Source organism: Mobula birostris, chromosome 5 (genome assembly GCF_030028105.1).
Source record: "Mobula birostris isolate sMobBir1 chromosome 5, sMobBir1.hap1, whole genome shotgun sequence".
NCBI classification, from domain to species: domain Eukaryota; kingdom Metazoa; phylum Chordata; class Chondrichthyes; order Myliobatiformes; family Myliobatidae; genus Mobula; species Mobula birostris.
This window is the reverse complement of record NC_092374.1, coordinates 61,324,184-61,346,216: the sequence shown is the minus strand read 5'-3', so window position 1 is coordinate 61,346,216 and position 22,033 is coordinate 61,324,184. Positions and strand designations below refer to the sequence as shown.

The following is a 22,033-nucleotide window of genomic DNA, read 5'->3' as shown; positions in this document are numbered from 1 at the left end:
CTCCAGCATCTTCACAAGGTCCTTTGCTGTTGTTCTGGGATTGATTTGCACTTTTCGCGCCAAAGTACGTTCATTTCTAGGAGACAGAATGCGTCTCCTTCCTGAGCGGTATGATGGCTGCGTGGTCCCATGGTGTTTATACTTGCGCACCATTGTTTGTACAGATGAATGTGGTACCTTCAGGCGTTTGGAAATTGCTCCCAAGGATGAACCAGACTTGTGGAGGTCCACAATTTTTTTTTTCTCTGAGGTCTTGGCTGATTTCTTTTGATTTTGTTTGTAAAATTCTGACCCACTGGAATTGTGATATAGTCAATTAAAAGTGAAATAATCTGTCTGTAAACAATTGTTGGGAAAATTACTCATGTCATGCACAAAGTAGATGTCCTCAACGTCTTGCCAAAACTATAGTTTGCTGGTATGAAATCTGTGGAGTGGTTAAACAATGAGCTTTAATGACTTCAACCTAAGTGTATGTAAGCTTCTGACTTCAACTGTATCTCCTTATGTGGCTTGCAGTTAAGTTTAGTTATTAATGTTGCTGTGAAGGACTTGATAAGTAATACATATGCAATTTGGTGTTATTGATCTCTTTAGTTGGTCATTTGCAGCTACATTCACTAAAACGCTGTTTCTCTATCTGTTTGTTCCCACCTTCTAACCCCAAGTGAGCATGATGATTATGGATTCAAGTTGGTATCTTCTCCAGTGCAGGAGCAAGGTATCTTAACCAGAATCCAAGCTCTTGAACGAAAATCCAACAACCTGATGGTCGGTCAGGAAGGCCAGGAGAAAACCATCCAGGTGAAATGGGACAATCTCCTCTCTGGCAAGACCTTTGGAGAACTGGTGCCTTTACCAGAGTTGAAGAACCTGATCAGAAATGGCATTCCCAGGGAGCACCGAAGGCATGTTTGGAGGTGGTGCACCAGTAGACGGGTTCGGCAAATAAAGGAACGATACAGCAGCAACCACTACCAAGAGCTGTTGAAGCTTTGCAAGAACAAACAGCAGGCAGCTTCCAAGCAGATTGAGCTGGACCTCCCACGGACGCTGACCAATAACATACATTTCAGCTCGCCCACTTCCAAGATGGTTCAGAAGCTGCGCCGGGTGCTGCTGGCATACTCGTGGCAAAACCCGGATATTGGGTACTGTCAAGGACTGAACAGGTACTCACACTGTGACATGTCCCCCTCTCTGCCATGGACAGACCCCACCTGCCTTCCCTGAGGGAAGTGAATCTATTGACCTTACTCTGGCCTATCTGCAGCTCTGGCCCGACTGTGGTGGGCTATGAATTACCATCTGAACCAGCCTAGTAAGTCAGCCTGTTGAAAATAATTGGCAGAAATCTCTCTTTTCACCACACTCACAGTTTGCAGTTTCTGTGAGTTTGGCTACCTGCCTCTTGCACTAGCTTAAAATAGGATATGACCAATACTGATCTATTTGGCTCCTTCCTAAATGATGTGCTGGGTTTAAAAAAAAAAATAGAGATGTGCAATGTAGTAACAGACCCTTTGGACTATCAAATCTATCCATACCTATCCACTAGCCCATATTACTTGCAGAGCTGATTGTATGTATTATTTGCAACAGTGGCTGAGCTCAGCAATGTGATAAAATCCCAAGCTGCATTAAACCAGTCCTGGGTTTAATTGTAGGAAAGCCTGTGGAGCTGTGGGCAATCAGTTGTTGGCTGCTTGTCCTCGTCTCCAACGTCTTTATTTAAGATGGAATTTTTAATGCACTTTTCAGCTCACTTTCAGGATTTCCCAAAGTCAATTTGTGTACTTTTAAATGGTGGTCACTGCAGGAAGAAATACAGCAGCTAATTTGTTATTGAATTGTACAGCATAGAAACAGGCCTTTTGACTGATGTCATCCATGCCTACCTACATATATTAATCGTACTGTTCTGCTTTCAATCTATATCCTTCCATGCCTTTAAGTATCTGTCCAGGTGCCTCTTAAATGTTAGTATTGTTCCTTCCTTTGGCAGCTCATTCTGGATACCCTGTGTGTGAGTGGTGGTGTTTGGGTTGGAAATTTACCCTTTTAAACTTCTTCCTCTCACCTCAAGCCTATGCCCTCTCGGACAAGCCTACCATTGGAATTTATTATTGCCACATGTACTGAATAAATTTAAAAAACTCATTCTGGATAGTATTCATACGGATGAAATTATTACACAGTGCATTGAGGTCGAACAAGGTAAAACAATAAAGACGCAGAATCAGGTGTAACAGCTACAGAAAAAATGCAGTGCAGGTAAAAAAGGGAGGTGCAAGATCATAATGCGGTGGAATGAGAGGTCGAAAGTCCATTTTATTGCACTAGGAAACCATGTAATAGGCTTAAAACAGCAGGATAGAAGCTGTCCTTGAACTTGGTGATATGTGTTATCATGCTTTCGTATCTTCTGTAAAATAGGAGAGGGGAGAGCAGAGAGCGTCTGGTGTGGGTGGTGTCTTTGATTATGCTGGCTACTTTACTGAGTCAACAAGTAGCAGACAGTCAATAGAAGAGAGGTTGTTTCCGTGATGTGTCCATACCTATCTGCAGTTTCTTGTAGTCACATGCAGAGCAGTTGCTATACTAAACGTTATGGATCCTGATAGGATACTTTCTATGATGCTTTGATAAAAATTGATATGGGTCTTTGACAAGGTCCCGCATAGGAGGTTAGTTAGGAAAATTCAGTCGCTAGGTATACATGGAAAGGTGGTAAATTGGATTAGACATTGGCTCAATGGAAGAAGCCAAAGAGTGGTGGTAGAGAATTGCTTCTCTGAGTGGAGGCCTGTGACTAGTGGTGTGCCACAGGGATCAGTACTGGGTCCATTGTTATTTGTCATCTATATCAATGATCTGGATGACAATGTGGTAAATTGGATCAGCAAATTTGCTGATGATACAAAGATTGGTGGTGTAGTAGACAGTGAGGAAGGTTTTCAGAGCCTGCAGAGGGACTTGGACCAGCTGGAAAAATGGGCTGAAAAATGGCAGATGGAGTTTAATACAGACAAGTGTGAGGTATTGCACGTTGCAAGGACAAACCAAGGTAGAACATACAGGGTTAATGGTAAGGCACTGAGGAGTGCAGTAGAACAGAGGGATCTGGGAATACAGATACAAAATTCCCTAAAAGTGGCGTCCCAGGTAGATAGGGTCGTAAAGAGAGCTTTTGGTACATTGGCCTTTATTAATCAAAGTATTGAGTATAAGAGCTGGAATGTTATGATGAGGTTGTATTGGTGAGGTCGAATCTGGAGTATTGTGTGCAGTTTTGGTCACCAAATTACAGGAAGGATATAAATAAGGTTGAAAGAGTGCAGAGAAGGTTTACAAGGATGTTGCTGGGACTTGAGAAACTCAGTTACAGAGAAAGGTTGAATAGGTTGGGACTTTATTCCCTGGAGCGTAGAAGAATGAGGGGAGATTTGATAGAGGTATATAAAATTATGATGGGTATAGATAGAGTGAATGCAAGCAGGCTTTTTCCACTGAGGCAAGGGGAGAAAAAAACCAGAGGACATGGGTTAAGAGTGAGGGGGGAAAAGTTTAAAGGGAACATTAGGGGGGGCTTCTTCACACAGAGAGTGGTGGGAGTATGGAATGAACTGCCAGATGAGGCAGTAAATGCGGGTTCTTTTTTAACATTTAAGAATAAATTGGATGGATACATGGATGGGAGGTGTATGGAGGGATATGGTCCGTGTGCAGGTCAGTGGGACTAGACAGAAAATGGTTCGGCACAGCCAAGAAGGGCCAAAAGGCCTGTTTCTGTGCTGTAGTTTCTATGGTTCTATGGGTCGATAGGGACATGCCGAGTTCCCTTAGCTGACTGAAGAAAAGCAGTAAGCTGTCTTGGCTGTGACGTTGTTTACATGGTTGGACCAGGACAGGCTCTTGGTGATGTGACTCCTAGGACTTGAAACACTCAACCTGAACACTGATGTAGACAGAAGAATGTGCACCTCCTCCCACAGCCCCTTCCCACCCCCAAACTCAGTGACCAGCTCTTTTCTTTTGCTAACATTGAGGGAAAAGGTTGTTGTCATGACAACATGTTACTACACTCTCTATCTCCTTCCTGTACTCTGACTCATTGCTATTTGAGATGCGGGCCATGACGATGGTATCATTTGGAAACTTGTTGATGCACTTAACAGCATAATCTGGCCATGCAGTCATGAGTGTACAGTGAGTAGTGTAGGCGGTTGAGAGCTCAACTTTGTGGAGCACCAGATTTTAGAATAACTATGGCGGAGGTGTTGCTGCACGTCTGCTGATTGCAGTCTGTTGGTCAGAAAGTCAACAATCCAATTGCAGAGGGAAGCATTGATTTCCTGGGCCCAGAGTCTGATGCTGAGTTTTCTTGGAATTATGAGTATTGAAGATGGAGCTGTGGTCAGTAAACAATAGTCTGACATGGGTGTCTTTATTGTCCAGATGCTCCACGGGTGCGTGCAGGGCCAGGGAGAAGGCATCCATAATATGCCTGTTCCAGCAGTAGGCTAACTGTAGTGGATTGAGATTATCTGGAAAGCTGGAGTTAATGCATGTCATGACCAGCCTCTCAAAGCACTTCCTGCTAATAGATCTCAGAGCCACTGGGTGGTAGTTGGTAATGCACGTTATCTTGTTTTTCTGAGGGTACCGGGATGATAGTGGTCTTAAAACAGGTGGGAACCATTGATTGAAGCGGAGGTTTAAAATATCAGCAAATACCCCCACCAGTCGGTCTGCACAAGATCTAAGGACACAGCCAGGAACACCATCCAGGCAGATGTCTTCCACTGGTTCATTCTCTTGAAGACTGATCCTGCATTTGCAGTGCTCATTGTGGGTTTAGTTTCACTGGAGGTGCTCAGGGTGTGTGATGACATACACATTCTCTTCTATTCAAAATATGCACAGAATGCATTAAGCTCGTGGAGAAGTAATGCGTTGTCAGTAATGCTGCCTGACTTTGTTTTATGGTCTGTTATAGCATGTAAGCCCAGTCACAGATGGTGACCATGGAAAGCAGACACCAGCTATCTGTACAATCTATGCCTCTTATATTTTTGAATGCCTCATGAAATCTATTCAAAACACTCTTCAGAGCCCTGCCATTCACTGTGTATGTCCTCGTCTGGTTTAACATCCCTAAATACAACACTTTGCACTTGTCTGCGGGAAATTCCATTTACCATTTCTTCTAAATCTCATTGTAACCTTAGATAACTTTCCTCACAATTCTGGTATTATTTTCAAACTTATTATTTCAACTACTTGCATTCTCACCCAAATTTATCAATATATGACAAAAAAAAGGACCTAGTGCTTACCCCTATAGCAGAGCATTGATCACAGTTCTCTAATTTGGTAAATCAACCCTTCATTGTCATCATCACCTCCTACTTCCTACTCAGTCTACCATGTAGAGAGTTGTTGGAGACTTTACTAAAATCTACCACCCCACCCTTGTAAACCTCCTGGTCACTTTCACAGCCCTTGAGTTTTCTCCTCCAATTAAATGCTTACTCACTACTGCAAATTGGGAAATGCAACATCCTGTCTCCACACAACAAGCTCTTTGAAATGTGTTGCATTCATTTGTAGCAGTAGATAGGGTCTTGGTTTAATATCTCGTACAACTATGTAAATGTGCTCACTCAGTACCACATGGAGTTGCTGGGCTAGAAATTTGTACTCAAGTTTTTAGGTTGGGACTAGAACTCCAAACTGTCCAGATCAGAGGTGATAAAATGCCAGTTAATCGGTGCTGACTCTAGTTTATGTGTACATTGCCAACAAATAGCAAATGGTATGATCTCATTCCCTTCTCAATCACAACGGTGAGCAGCAATGAAGGAATGCATCTATGGGCAGACGTTCCCAGTCTGACCCATCCTTGTGTATTTTCCTCCTGAGCTGTAAATTGGCATCTGCCACTTACTTGAAAGTGAAACTTATGGATGGGATCAAAAACAACACCAACTTCTAATGTCTGGATGATTCACTGGTGTGGCCAAAGGTATGGATTTTAAGTGGTATGTTGAAGAAAGGAGGTTTTGGGAGGGAATTTGAGAGGCTGGAGCTTAGTCATTGTGGCTACCTGGTAAAGAAGTAATTGAAACACAACAGGCCAGACTTGGACAGAGAGATCTCTGAAAGCAGTTATATAAGAGGAGATAGCTGAGCGAAGGATGTGAACATTAGGTTGGCAGTTTGAAATTTAACAAAACAATTGATCAGAGTAATAAGTGAATGGGATTGTGGAAGTTTGGACAGCAGAATTTTGTCTGAGCTCTAAGTTGCTGTAGATGGAAAGTGGTCAGCTGGAGTCCCATTGATTCTGTTCATTCGGGAGAAATGGATTTAAGGGAAGGTTGGACGAGATGCAATGTACAGAAGAGTATCAGTAATGATATTATAATGAGGGCTTGTCTACTCTGTCAGATGAACGTAAAGTATTTTATTATGCTGTTTTGCACAGCGTAGCCAAGTTGCACTTGGGATTCTGGGCAATATTTAGTTTTCAACAAAAATCATGATTAAATAGATTAGAAGGTCACTTTTCTGCTTGAGGGAGCTTACTGTGTACAAACTAGCTGCTGTATTTCAAATCTAATAAAGCTTTTGCACTTTCATAATTTCTTCTCTGCCTGAATCTTGAATGAAGCTCAGGAGCAGAGAAGCAGTTAGTAATAGAAGGGGGGGGGGGGGGGAGGAAAATGTTGGTTGAATAATTGAATATCAAATTAAATTGCTTTCCAGACTGGCTGCAATTGCATTGTTGGTGCTGCAGGAGGAAGAAGATGCCTTTTGGTGCCTGGTGGCTATTGTTGACTGCATCATGCCAGAAGATTACTACAGCAAAACTCTCACAGCCTCCCAGGTGTGAAACTGTCATGCATCACTCCATTTTAAGCCTTGTAGTGTTAACTTCTTTGGGGAGAATGGTAAATGAGCTTTGAGAAGTCCAATTTTGGGGATTGAGCTGGAGTTATTTTCTCTTAGTTCATCCATGAGATGTGGTTGCAATTGTGGGTATTGTATTTATTGCCCATCCCGTTTTTTGCCCCTTGATCTGACTGGTTTTCTAGCCTTTTCAAAGGACAGTGTAAAATTAACTATAACTGAATTAGGAATCACATACAAGACATATTGGCTGAATATGGTAGATGTTCTTCCTTGAAGGATATAAACTTGATTACCTATTGAGATACAGCACTGAATAGGCCTTTCCAGCTCTTCAAGCTACACCGTCCAGCAATCCCCTGATTTAATCCTAGCCTAATCATGAGACAATTTACAATGAACAATTAATCTACCAAGTACCAACTGGTATGTTTTTGGACTGTGGGAAGAAACTGGAGCACCAAAAGAAAACCCATGTGGTCACGGGGAGAATGTACACACCTGTTACAGGGAGCAGTGGAATTGAATTTGGCTTATCTGTACTGTAAACCACTACACTACTGTGCTACAAGGTGAACTAGATGGATTTTTTTTTGCAAGAATCCAGTTATTTCATTGTCACCTTTCGGATACCACCTTCAATTTCAAATTTATCAATTGATGCCTCAACGTCTGTTCCATCAAACTCCCCTTGTCATTCCAAAGACATCTTTCAGATGACCTTCACTGGAGAAAATAGTCACAACTAGCAGTTCCTTTTGTGTCAGTTATAGTGCTCTTCATGATGGCAGGAAAGATGACAATGTTAAGGCTCAATTATTGTTTAGTTAGCTTTGGGACGGAGTAGGCCATACTATAAATATGGAAATAAAATAAAGCATTAGTATTAGACTTCATTTTGTAGAAGATTGTAAATGTATTAAAAAAATATTGTTTGTCCCATTGTTACAGGTTGACCAGAGAGTGTTTAAGGACCTGTTGTCAGAGAAGATGCCTAGGCTTGTGTCCCACTTTGATCAGTACAATGTGGATCTTTCATGTATCACTTTCAACTGGTTCCTCGTGGTCTTTGTGGACAGTCTGCTGAGTGACATCCTCCTCCAGGTCTGGGATGCATTCCTCTATGAGGGAACAAAGGTACTATCAAAATCAGGGATTTCTTTTTTGAGATGTAGTGCTGGTGCAAACAGTATTTATTGCCTATCTTCCAAATTGAAAGTGTTGATGATACAGGATGCTACCTGGATTAGAGGGCATGTGCTACAAGGAGGTGAGGTAAACTTGGATTGTTTTCTCTGGAGTGGCAGAAGCCGGGGTGGGGAGGTGGGGGGATTTGATGAAGTTTATAGAGGTATCGAATAGATAGTCAGAGTTGAAATGTCTAATACCGGAGGACATGAGTTTAAGGTAAGTTCAAAGGAGATGTGCAGGGCAAGTTCTTTTCACACAGAGTAGTAGGTGCTGGAATGTGCTGCCTGGGTGCTGCTAGAGGCAAATACAGTAGAGGTATTCAAGAGACTCTGAGACAGGCACATGAATGTTCAGGATGTGAATATTGTGCAGCAGAAAGGATTATCAAATGCCCAACTAAACTAACTGTACTGTACTGTTCTACGATCTGATTGAAGTTGGAGGAGGTCGCAGATCTCAGATGAAGCATAGATTGCAAATTGAGTGGTGGTTCCTTAAAGCAGCACATTTGCAGGAGCTAACTGAACTCAGTTGTTTTATAATTAAATGGAGATGTCATTTTTCAAGCCAGAGAAGTTGAAAATAACATTGAAAAAAATTTTGGTCTACAATTGTCGCTGCCATTTGTGGGGGGGCATGCTATTTACATTGGAAAAAGACATTCCACTAAACAAGTGGAGTTGATATTACTGATGGTGCTAGGATTCCTGGAAATGTTTGTAATACTGTTGCTCTGGGTTTAGCTGATATTCAACATCAAAGCACCACTTATTTTTAATCGTATGAAGGAATTTAGAGGGTGTTGTCTGTATTTTGCCATAACTACGTGTTAACTAAAGTTCCGTAGGGTTGGTAGTAGGGATAAATGCTCCCAAAGGCATGCATCTCAAGTAGCCTCTGACAACCAAGTCCAGCTATTGGTTTAGCGCCTATGCCCAGTGGAACTGTTTCTACTGACAGGAGAAGGGGCAAAGGCAGGTTGGCAGCTCACGTAGGAGGAGGAAAACTCTAAACCCAAACCTCCACTGCCTTGCGACTATACCCACTGTTACGTACCCCGTAACTGGGTTGCCAAACCAGCAGAAATGGATCACTCAGTTGGAGTCTGGATTACTAGAACTAAGAAAGTTTTATTAAAGAAACAAACAACACAGTACTCTAATCAAAAGGATAATGAATGCAACAGTTCAGCAATGATAAACATACATGTACACAGAATTCAGATAACAGGATCAATCAAGCTCTATCATTGTCTAGGGGTAAGTGACCAGTTTCAAAGTGACGCAAAGTTCAGTTCAATTTAGTTCAGTTCAGTTCAGTTCGCAGTAATCGCTGCCGTGGGAGATGGACAGTGTGGAGGAAGGAGAGAGAGAGCAAAACGAATGAATATTCAAGGCTTCCACACAGACCTTCGCAGTCAGCTTTCGGGCGAGTCCTTTGTGATGTCATCTGAGGTCACCGACCGTGACCCCTCCGTTTCCAGATACAATCATTTCCCTGCGGTGAACCTGGCACCCAGGCAAGGGTGGACACACACCAGGTTCCTGCCAATCGTGCCTTTCCACCCTGTGCGCCTATGGCCCGGTACTTCCCACCGACTTGTGAGAGACGCACCGCTTCCAGGGTCTTGTTACCTCGGGTGTCGTGTGTGTGTCCTGCCTTAGCGAACCCGTCCCTTTTTATCCCCCTGCTGGGGTATCGCCTGTCCATCACTTCAAACTGTTCAGGGTTCAAAGGGGGAGCCGATCTTGACAGCTCTCCTTCCCCTTCATTAACATCTCCAAATGCTGCTCCATTGTTTTCCTTATCTCTCTCTCTCCTGAAGACAGGTGGCAGACCAACTGCTGATCCCACTGGTGCCAGCACAGGACAGCTACATCTTAATCTATGTGTATTCTTGTCACACTTCCCCCTTTCAGGATTTTTACCTGGGGGTAAAAATTATATACATGAATACATTATTTGAGACACACAAATATACATCTTTATCAGCTATTTGGCTAATACAGCGAATTTGAAATTGTCAACACCTGGCAGACAGTCAGCCATCACATTTCCTGTTCCTTTTATATGTTATTAATAATCCCTTAGACCAGGCTCCAACTTAGCAAACTTCATAGTGGCCAAAAACACTGATGAATTGCGATCAATGTAACCTCTCATTTGGTTTTGTCCCGGACCACAATAACAAGGGTCGTCCCATTCCGACTTAGTTTTCTCTCGCAAGGACTTAGTAGGAGGGGGAGGGGTAGTAACCGCAGAGTTATTGCAAAACTTCCTATAGTACCCCACCATCTCCAAGAGCCTTCTGAAGGCCCTCTTGTCTGTCGGGGTTGGGATGTCAGCGATAGCCCGCACTTTAGCTTGCATCGCTGCCAGCTGCCCCTGTGTCACCACAATTCCCAGGTAAGTGACCTTGGTGTGGCCGAGCTCATTTTTTCCAAGGTTCGCTATCAAGCTGGCTTCAGACAGCCGTATTACATCACCAATACACACCTCTGTGTTCGTCAGCCCAAAAAAAGTCACCGAATTACTCATTCTATATGAGTGTTGCCCGCTAGGCTGGCTTAGTGTAACAGACACCACCCAACGTCCCAGTTCTTTGCATTGCCTCGGGACAATCAAACACACGTGTGCGAGTCGTTTAATTACTTCTCCTAAAGAGTCGCTTTGTTCGGGGATTAAGGGAGAGACCTTATCAGCAGAGCTGGCCAAAACAATAGCCTTCTCCCATCCGGTCGATACCATACTCATCTTTTCAAAATGGTTTTTTTCTCTTATCGGGGGACCCTAGCTTCATTGATTTCCGCGCTAACACCGACTAGGTTTGTTAGCATATCAAAAGCCTGTGACCGTCTCAGTTCGCGTCGGCCATAATCAATAACATCCTTCCTCCTGGGCAGCCGGTAAACCTCTTTCATGACTCCACCAACTGTTTCCTCCAGCACTGCAAAATGTCCACCGGGGGGTACCTTGGGGGCCAGGTTAAAAACCTCATCCCCATAACTCTTTTGCACCACCCCCCATTCCTCATCTGCGGGTACGGTACTTGGTCTCCCTTGCTTCCTTAGCCCTTCCTCCTCCACACAATAGCCTACTAGTTCCCTTGTCAAGTCTGTGTCAGAGAGAGCTGTCTCTGCTAAAACCATCAGCCCCTCGTCCCGCTCCTGCGCCTGCACAAATTCCTTCCTGGCTACTGCTAAGTCTGTCCCAGCTCCCTCACTACCTCTTGTCTCACTACACTCCTTCTTTTCACTTTCTACCCCCTTCTCGTACAAGGCTGGCAGAAACGTCTCAGCTAAATTCACTACCGCGGTCCCATGATGAACCTGGGAGTCCATGGGCGGGGCCTCACTGCTGGCAGGCTGACCTGTCAATCTCACTGCTTTGAACACGATTCCCCCGGCGAGGTCATTACCGAGCAAGACTTCCACGCCTTTCATCGGTAATTCGGACCTCACCCTGATCGTGACTAGTCCAGAGACCAGGTTGCTTTGTAAGTGTACCTGGTGCAAAGGGACTGTCTCTGTCCCTTCTCCAATACCTTTGACCTTGACCTCCCCAGTCTGGGTCTCTGAGCTAAACTCTAATACACTCTTCAGTATCAGTGACTGACACGCTCCCGTGTCTCTCCAGATCCGTACTGGAACTGGTTTTAACCCCTCCTTCACTGACACCAATCCGGCCGAGATAAACTTCTCGCACCCTTCCTGAACTTTGGCAGACCTGTCCTTCCCTAGCGGTTCGTTTACCAGCTCGATACAGCCAGTTAAAATCGCCGTTTTCCCTTTTCCCGTCTCCTTCTTTGGGGCAAGGCACCTGGACGCAAAGTGTCCAACTTTCCCGCAATTATAACAGACGACCCCAGGAGACTTCCTACCAGACTGCTCCCGGTCTACCTTATCCTTCTCACTAGTCCCCGGCTTACTTTCTGACTTTTCTGGCGGACTCTCCCTGCCGTCCTGACTACCATTCTGGTAGCCTTTACTCGGGGCAAGCTTCATTTTATGCGTCAACGCATACTCATCCGCTAACTTAGCAGTTGCGGCTAATGTGGCTGCCTCTTTCTCATCTAGGTAGGGTCTCATACCCTCAGGGACACAACCTTTAAACTGCTGAATCAGGATCAGCTGTAGCAGTCTGTCATAATCCCCCTCTACCCCCTTCGAGGCTCACCAACGCTCACAATATGTCTGCATCTCACGGGCAAACTCTAAATACGTGCGATCCCACTGCTTCCTCACATTCCGGAACCTCTGCCGGTATGCCTCCGGGACCAACTCATAAATCCTGAGGATGGCCTCTTTCACCACCTCATACCTCTGGGCATCTTCCGTGGACAAAGCTGAGTAAGCTTGTTGGGCTTTCCCTTTCAGTACACTTTGAAGCAAAACAGCCCACTTATCCCTCGGCCAGTCCTGACTCGTAGCAACTTTTTCGAAATGGAGAAAGTACCGATCCACGTCAGTATCGTCAAATGGGGGAACCAGCCTAACCTCCTGGGTCACCCGGAACCCTCCACCTTGGTTCGGCATGGGCCCCTGCTCTGCCCTTATCCTTAACTTCGCCAGCTCGAATTCCCTTTCCCTCTGTTTCTCCTCTCGCTCCAGCTGTCTCTCTCTCTCTCTCTCTCTCCTGCCTTTCTAACTGTTTCTCTTTCTCCTGCCCTTCTAACTCTCTCTTTCTCCCGCCTTTCTAACTGCTTCTCTTCGTGTTCTAACTGCCGTACCTGGAACTCGTGCTTGAGTCTCAGTTTTTCAAGCTGTACCTGTACCGCGTCTCCGGCAGGTTTTTCAATAGACACCACCTCCAGCTCGCCTTGGGGAAACACACCTTTAGATACATAGTGCTCTACGATAGCTCTGTGTACCTCCTCTCTCCTCATTGTCGACTTCCCCTTAGCAAGATTCAACCATTTGGCCACAGCTACCAATTCTGATTTCCTGGCATCCTCTAATGCCTCCAAGGTCGGCGCCTTTATAATTTCCTCAGCCTCCATTTCTGCTGTTTGTCTTTTTCTTTCGGGAATTTTGACCCAATCAATTTACTCCGTCCCAAATTTAGCGTTCAAAATCCTGGATGAGCCCCCACTTATGTTACGTACCCTGTAACTGGGTTGCCAAACCAGCAGAAATGGATCACTCAGTTGGAGTCTGGATTACTAGAACTAAGAAAGTTTTATTAAAGAAACAAGCAACACAGTACTCTAATCAAAAGGATAATGAATGCAACAGTTCAGCAATGATAAACATACATGTACACAGAATTAAGATAACAGGATTAATCAAGCTCTATCGTTGTCTAGGGGTAAATGACCAGTTTCAAAGTGACATAAAGTTCAGTTCAATTTAGTTCAGTTCAGTTCACAGTAATCGCTGCCGTGGGAGATGGACAGTGTGGGGGAAGGAGAGAGAGACCAAAAATGAATGAATATTCAAGGCTTCCACACTGGCCTTCGCAGTCAGCTTTCGGGCGAGTCCTTTGTGATGTCATCTGAGGTCACCGACCGTGACCCCTCCGTTTCCAGATACGATCGTTTCCCTGCAGTGAATCTGGCACCCAGGCAAGGGTGGACACACACCAGGTTCCTGCCGATCGTGCCTTTCCACCCTGTGCGCCTATGGCCCGGTACTTCCCACCGACTTGTGAGAGACGCACCGCTTCCAGGGTCTTGTTACCTCGGGTGTCATGTGTGTGCTGCCTTAGCGAACCTGTCCCTTTTTATCCCCCTGCTGGGGTATCGCCTGTCCATCACTTCAAACAGTTCAGGGTTCAAAGGGGGAGCCGATCTTGACAGCTGTCCTTCCCCTTCATTAACATCTCCAAATGCTGCTCCATTGTTTTCCTTATCTCTCTCTCTCCTGAAGACAGGTGGCAGACCAACTGCTGATCCCACTGGTGCCAGCACAGGACAGCTACATCTTAATCTATGTGTATTCTTGTCACACCACTCACGAGGAAGGCTTTGGGAGTAAACCCTGAGGAGGGATCTGGAGCTGGAGTCTCTAAGGCAGTCCCACGTTGAGTTCAATGCTGACTGGCAACTCCTGCAAAGCTGCTGGCGCCAGACTGTATCAGTCTCTGCCATTCCTTTGGATTCATCAGTTGCATGGAGAGGGGGAGGCTGCTACATGGGCAACAGTTTGCTCTCCATTTCGTACTGCCCTGGCTTGCGTATCATGTAGACAGATGGGACACAACACCCATGGTTGACTCCGGCCTGCAGAGGGCCTCGCGTGGATTCACCTGAAGGCTGTAATGGCGGATAGGTACAAGTAATCAAAGCTGACCTCTCAAACATGAATAAACGCAGACTTAATATTCTAAATTAGCAAATTAGAACTTCTGCAAATAGTTACCTATTTATATACACATTCACTAGCCTCCCTCTGTAATAAAAGTTTTAGCCTTTGTTTTATTGTGGTGCAATGAGTTCTGGCAATGGGAAGATATGGCACAAATGTTCCTGACTACCTTGCAGTGGATCTGTAGCAGAGTCACATTCACTGAGACCAATACATGCTGTCTCTTGTGTTTCAGGTTATATTCCGGTATGCGCTGGCGATTTTTAAATACCATGAGGAAGAAATTCTCAAACTTCATGACAACCTTACAATTTATGATTACCTGCAATGCCTGACCAAAAGCATTTCTGAGGGAAAGTAAGAACCACTTTTGAGCTAAATAAAAACTGAAATTGCAAATAATTTTTTAAAAAGTTCTTATGATAATGACCCAAGTATTTCCCTGAAAAAGTGTCTGTAACCTGGAGATGTCAATGGGAATGTGATTAGCAAGTACAGTCAGATTATATGGTCATGGAGGACCTGCTTCTTCAGGTTAAGGATAATTATTTTCTTCCTTCCTTGGGCCTCATTCATGATCACCAACCAAACCAAAGGGAAGGGTTTATCACAGTACAGTCAGAACAACTCCCTTTCTTGTGGGTTTGACTTCCCTGGGAAGTGGTGCAGAGACTGATTTTGACTGACGTCATATGGATTTTGACCCGAAACACCAACTGTCCATTTCCCTCTACAGATGCTACCTGACCCTTTGACCCTCCAGCAGTTTGCTTTTAGGAGCTGTAGGAGAATGAGAAATAATCTTGCAGAAACGAGAGCTTGAGAAGGCAATTCCGTGAGCACATTGCCCTTGGTGGGGGAATCTATAATTAGGAGGCATACCCTCAGGATAATGGATTACCCATGAGGAGGACTACTTGCAAAAATGTATGGCTATTTCAAATGTCCTGCTCCATGTAGCTATAGAGGCCAAGTATATTCAAAGCTGAAATTGGTAGATGTTAGATGGGGGTAAATTGAGATTTACAAGGCAAGGGCCAGATAATAATGACCTTAATGGTGGAGCTGATATCTTTATGGCTGTTTTCTGCTCCTGTTTGAGTTCACATGCATGTTAGTTTACTAGTGATGTTCCTGATCAGTCACCCAAAGCTCTGGACCAACCTTAAGATGAGATCAAATCCTGTGCTGTTTAAACTTGGCAAATGAAGTTAATCAGAAATTTTGACCTGCCAATGAGCTAAAAGATCCTATAGGGTATGGGTTCCTAACTTTTTTTTGCCATGAACCTGCTTACCATTAACCGAGGGGTCGGTGGACCCCAGGTTGGGAAACCCTGGGTTAGAGGGAAACAATTTTGTGTTTGAGCATTTAATACTGAATTATTGCACAACTCTTCAGGAGGATATTGAATGTTACATCAGTGAATTGTTTTTTCTGGAAAGGTGAGATTAAATGGACTAATACTGTGCACATTTATCAAAACCAGTCCTACAGTTGTCAGATATTCCATAAATGCATTGTTCTCTTTAAAGGGAAGGACTCTTGCATTTGCTTGGTGACCCTAAGATCTCCTTATGAAGTCTGGTGTCAAACTTAGAGTAATAGTGATCCTGTGAATCATGTTGGTTTATTTAAATTCCTTAAGCTGCTATTTGCCCTTTAAATAGTGGAATGTTTTTTATACCTTCATCAACAGGCAGAAGCTACTGGTTGCAGGATATGAAAAAGTAATCAGGTTAATGGGTGATATGTTAAACTAAGACATGCCTTGGTTTAGTGGCTAATGCAAAAAAAAAGCACCTGCTCTGATGTTGCAGTGCTGAGCCGGGTTCCAAACTTTGTGGCACTACACCACTCGTCCTTTTGTATCTAATCCGAGAGTGAAAGGCAACACGTATGATTCAATGTCTCCTAGAGCTGAGCACCCTCCTCTAATTTCAAGTTCAGCAAGGTAAACGGAAGTCTAGATTGGTACAGTACTGAATTGAGTGCTGCACTGTCACATGAATGAGGCAGTGTGTCCTTGTCTCTTCTCTCAGGAATTTTTAATGTTCTATTGCACTGGTCCTGGGTCAATATTTATTGTTCAATCAGTACTCTGAAAGCTGACAATTAGTCATCATCATCTGCTGCCCCTGGGAGCTTGCTGTGCACAAAATGAATACTGGGTTTCTTGTCCATAATCTTAAAAAAGACCTTATTGACTGCATAGCACTTTGGGATATCCTGAGGTCATAAGTGGCATTGTATGAACAGTTTCCTCTCTTCTGTCACCAATCTTCAATGTCTTTTGGACATCCCACAGGAGACTGATGAACATTGCTTTTGTTGAAATGAACCCATTCCCCATGAGACTGCTTCGCAACCGACGGGCTGCACATCTGGAGAAGCTCAAAGCTGAGCTCAGGGAGCTGGAGAGGATACGGGCAGAATATGTGAAAGAAAGAGAAGAACATAAAGACCTGGTTGCTGTTAGTGAGGACGAGGAGGAAACATAAAGGGCATGTTCTGCAACCCAAGTCTCTGAACTTTCTATAAGGGAGATTGGAAAACCGGACAATGTCTTCAAGGAATTGCTGCACCTGGGATGTCCAGTGATGAAAATTGCCTGCTGCAAGACACACTTCCTGAATTGACAAGAAAATGCACTTGAGTAAAGTTGTTGGATTTCAAACGTTTACCTGTTTTGTGCTGATCATAAGACCATAGGATATAAGAGCAGAATTAGGCCACTCAGCCCATCAAGTCTGCTCTATCAGTCCATCATGGCTGATTTATAATCCCTCTCAACCTCTCAACTTGTGCTATATTATTTGCCTTCTCTTTTGCTTTTATGCTGACTTTGATTTCCCTTGCAGCCACAGTTGCTTTGTCCTCCCTTTAGAATACTTCATGGTCAGAAACTTGGAGTAAAACTTGTTGGCCCAACAAAAGTGGCATTGTGGAGCTGCAAATGTCCCCAGGACACTGAAGATATTTTTACTCCTCTCACACCAAAACATCCTATGATAAGATAGGTGATTCTACCCCAATGTATTCCATGCAATTTTGTCCTGTGTTTAGTTTGGGATCATACATCTGAGCTCTGATGGAGGGAGGTTCTAACAATGATAGGACGGTGCACTGGACGGCTGATTCCACAGGAACATGCATATTTTGGTGGCTGATTTTTTAGCTCAGCAGGCAGATTTGCACACACTGATATTGGTTGGCATAATTGTTTGGACATTAGCTATGTAGAAGGATTTGTGTGTAAACAGCTTTCTTTTTCTCTAGTGGAGAAGACATATAATCTCAAAGATGTTTGAGGATGCAGTGCCTCTACAAGAGAGAGCACAGTTTTTTAATATGCCATGAATGTTTAACTGTTCATCTTGTATTCATTACCCAAATGTTTTCTTTGGGGAGATATCTTGAAGTCTATGTATTTTCTTCTCCTTCGGTGTCTGTGAAACTGGGAGGATTTGGATGCAGCAAATTTATCAAATTTACCCCAACTCTAAACATAGCCCATGAACATCATTATGTGAAACTTGTGTCTTCTTGAGAAATAAAGGTAATCTGTTTGTTCCTGGAAGCTGGCTTTCCCCAGTGATTGAGAGACAGGAGATGATTTTGTGTCATTAAAACTGTCAGCGAAATCCTTGCAGTGAGAGCCAAGATAAAGGTTTCCACTTTGAAAATATACCTAAAAGTCTCTTTTGTGGTGCATTTTCAATGTAAAGTATCACCTTCAGCAAATCCATTGTTGGGTTAATGCATAAGCTAGGGAGAACAGAGGAGGCCATTCAGCCTCTATTTATTTGCTTTCCCAATTACTGACGCCATGTTTAATCTGTGACCAAATTCCATATAGCCAGTCCTTCCCAATACACATTAAGCTAAGAAAAGCATGTTATAGAGTAATAGTCATGTATCACTACAGCACAGAAACAGGCTATACGACCCACTTAGTCTATGCTGAACTGTTATTTTGCTTAGTCCCATCCATCTGCAACATATCCATCCATAGTCCTCCCATACATGTACATGTACCTATCCAAACTTCTCTTTAATGTTGCACCCTAATGCACGTGGACCACTTATGCTGGCAGCTTGTTCCACACTCGCATCACCCTCTGAACGAATAAGTTTTCCCCCTCAGGCGCCCCTTAAATATTTCACCTTTAATCTTTAAACTGTGACCTCTAGTTCTTGACTCACCCAACCTCAGTGGAATAAAGACTGCTTGCATTTACCCTATCTATAACCTTCTTAATTTTGTATGTCAAATCTCCCCTCATTCTCCTACACTCCAGGGAATAAAGTCCCAACCTTTCCCTATAACTCAAGTCCTCAAGCCCCAGGAATATAATATGTTCTCTGTACTCTTTCTATCTTATAGATGTCTTTCCTGTAGGAAAGTGACCAGAACTGTACACAATACTCCAGATTTGGACTCACCAACATCTTGAACAACTTTAACATAAACATCCCAACGGCTGTACTCAGTGCTTTGGTTTACGGAGGTCACTGAGCCAAAAGCTCTCTCTATCATCATGTCTACCTGTGACGACACTTTCAAGGAACTATGGATCTATATTCCTAGATCCCTCAGTTCTATCGCACTCCTCAGTGTCCCACGACTCACTGTGTAACTCCCACCCTTGTTTGTCCTCCCAAAGTGCCACACCTCACACTTGTCTGTATTAAAATTCATCTGTCATTTTCAGCCTATTTCTCAATCTGGTCCAGATCCTGTTGCGAGCTTTGATGGCCTTACTTGCTGACCACTAGGACCCTAATCTCAGTGTCATTTTCAAATTTGTAGATCCAGTTTACCACTGTATCATCCAGATTGTTACTATAGATGACAAACAAAAACGGACACAGTACCGATCCCTGCCGCACTCCACTAGTCATAGGCCAGCAGTCGGAGAGGCAACCGTCTACTACCACTCTCTGGCTTCTTCTGCTAAGCCAATGTTGAATCCAATTTACTATTTCATCCTGAAAGCCAAGTGACAGGCACTTCACCTGTAGTTAAGGACATTTTAAATAGTTCTGCTAGAACCCCTGTAATTTCTGTACTAGCTTCCTACAAGGCCTGAGGAGACACCTTGTCAGGTCCTGGGAACTTAACCATCCTAATTTTCCTCAAGATGGCAAGCATCTCCTCTTCTTTAATCCCAATACAATCCACGACCTTGCTATTATTTTACCTCAGTTCCATCAACTCTGTGTCCATGTCCCAAGAAAATACAGATGCAAAATATCCTTTTTAAGATTTCCCCTGTTACTTTTGACTCCATGCATAGATGACAACGCTGATCTTCAAGTGGACCAATTTTGGCCCTTCCTAACCTCTTGCTCTTAATACTTTATATCTGCAGAAGCCCTTAGGATTCTCTTTCACCTTGTCTGTCAGACTAACCTCGTGCCATCTTTTAACCATCCTGATTTCCTTCTTGAGTGTTTTCTTATATATCTTATACTCTTCCATCACTCATTTTTTCCTTCCTGCTTATACCTGCTATCCCCCACCTCCTTAACTGGGGACTCAATGTCCCTCAAACACCAAGGTTCCCTTGTTAGCTTTGCCTTTTATTCTAGCAGGAACATACAAACTCTATACTCTCAATATTTCACTTTCGAAGGCCTCCTACTTAGCAAGCATTCCTTTGACAGAAAATAATCTATCCCGATCTACACCTGCCAGATCCTTTCTGATGCCTTCAAAATTGGACTTTCTCCAATTTAGAATCTCAACACAAAAGCCAGTACTATCCTTCTCCAGAATTATCTTGAAACTAATGGAATTATATTCACTCAATCCAAAGTGTTCCCCACTAGACGCTGATGTCACCTGCCCTCTCTGATTCCCTAATAGAAGATCCAGCAATCATTTTCATATTTAGTATTGACAATTAACCTGGTGTTGATTTGCTGTTTACAGAAGAGAAATCCACTTTCTATACCAAATTAATGAGAAATTTAATATTTACCCAAAAAAACTCAAGATTGTGATTTTAAAAAACAATTATTGTATGCAATTAAAGTATTTTTACTTCCTACTGCAGTTTCTGGTGTTTCATTTCCTGACTTGGTGTATGACTAAAGGCTTTGTGGGAATTTGCAAAAGGTATAGTATGTTTTTAAACCTGGTTTTATTATATGTTTTGTATTGATTACAATTATAAATAAAACAAACTGTGTAGATGCTTCAAGCATTTTGCTCTGGTCTGCTTTTTCTGCACTGTAAAATCAGTGGAGTTGGTAGATGCACTCATTACCCTGAATACAACACTTTAGGGATGTCAATAATTAGCTTGCTTGAAATGTGAGTAAATTATAATGACATACAATCAATTTAATCATTATAATTTGCTGATTCTTTATTAATAGAATGAAAATTCAGCAAATTATAATGAATAAACATTGTAACTGTAATTTAGATAGCATTTACTAATTAGTGAGACAGTGTATATTGACTGTTTTTTTTTCCCTTTAAAGTATGAGCCAGAAAATATTTAAATTCTTTTCAGAGGAAACTTGGAGATCTAAAAATCATTAAATAGGAGTAAATGCAATGCCAGAAAGGCGATCAACTTTAAATGTTATCTCTGATTTTCTCTCTGTAGATGACTTGCTCAGTATTTCCAGCATTTTAGGTTTTTATTTCAGATTTCCAGCATCTGCAGTTTCTCTTTGCTTTTAGAGGTCAGAAGTGTTGGGCATAAGCATAAGTAGTCCTCCTTTTACTTGTAACCATGATCTCTTCCAGAGCATATAGATGCTCATGGTATAAAGTCCATTCCGGAATTTGAGAAACTGATTTAAAAATAACTGCTCCAAAAATTTGTTGAATATTTTTTCTTTTTCAATATTTTTATTGATTTCTTACATAAGAGTACAGGAGGATATATTAATTACAATATATTCAAATCACACTTAGTCTCATACCTCATATTCATGTAAATTAAATTGAATTGTGATATTGAAAAGTAATAATTTTATTATACAAAAAAAAATCTAAACCCACTACCAAGAAAAGCTGTTTGGTAAAGAAAGAAAAAAGGGAAAAATCCTTATCATATAGTAAAACATTACTAGCTAACATCTGTACATAATAACAAATCAAAAATTTTGAAAATAATTTAAAAATGGTCTCCACAATGTTAGAAAGTCTTGTCTAGATTCAGAAATTGAACAACAAATCTTCTCTAAATTTAAGCATGGCATAACATCGCTTAACCATTGAGCAGGAGTAGGCAGAGCAACATCTTTCCACTTTCAATATTTGTCATTATACAAATTGCATGAATACAAATACAAAGTTCATAAGGATACAAGTAATACAAATTACATTACATTTAAATCACAGTAATATGATCACAGTGTCCCATATTCCAAACCAATCATGTAGAAAAAAAGATTGAATTATGAAATGAAATAAAATAAAGTAATTGTATTTTATTTAAAGAGAATTCTACCACCACTACCAAAATGAGCTGGTTGGTAAAAAAAAAGGAAAAAAAAACCTTACCATATAATATAATAATAATGGCTCAGATCCATACTTTAATAACAGTTCAGATTATGAAAATTACTCAAAAAGGGCCCCCATAACATTAGAAAAT

At 42.5% G+C, this 22,033-nt stretch overlaps 1 protein-coding gene across 2 annotated transcripts in view; it reads left to right on the top strand.

Annotated features, from left to right (window-relative positions):
* tbc1d2 (TBC1 domain family, member 2) overlaps positions 1-20,620 on the top strand; it is a 93,660-nt gene extending 73,040 nt beyond the window's left edge. Inside the window, exons 10-14 of one of the 2 annotated variants that reach the window (XM_072258120.1) lie at positions 669-1,172; positions 6,772-6,892; positions 7,867-8,052; positions 14,647-14,768; positions 16,720-20,620. In XM_072258120.1, the coding sequence (XP_072114221.1) occupies positions 669-1,172; positions 6,772-6,892; positions 7,867-8,052; positions 14,647-14,768; positions 16,720-16,912 (1,126 nt within the window). In that variant the 3' untranslated portion in view covers positions 16,913-20,620. Of the gene's footprint in view, positions 1-668; positions 1,322-6,771; positions 6,893-7,866; positions 8,053-14,646; positions 14,769-16,719 lie in introns of those variants that run through there. The other variant, XR_011886008.1, reaches the window with a different exon arrangement.
* Positions 20,621-22,033: the final 1,413 nt, after the last annotated feature.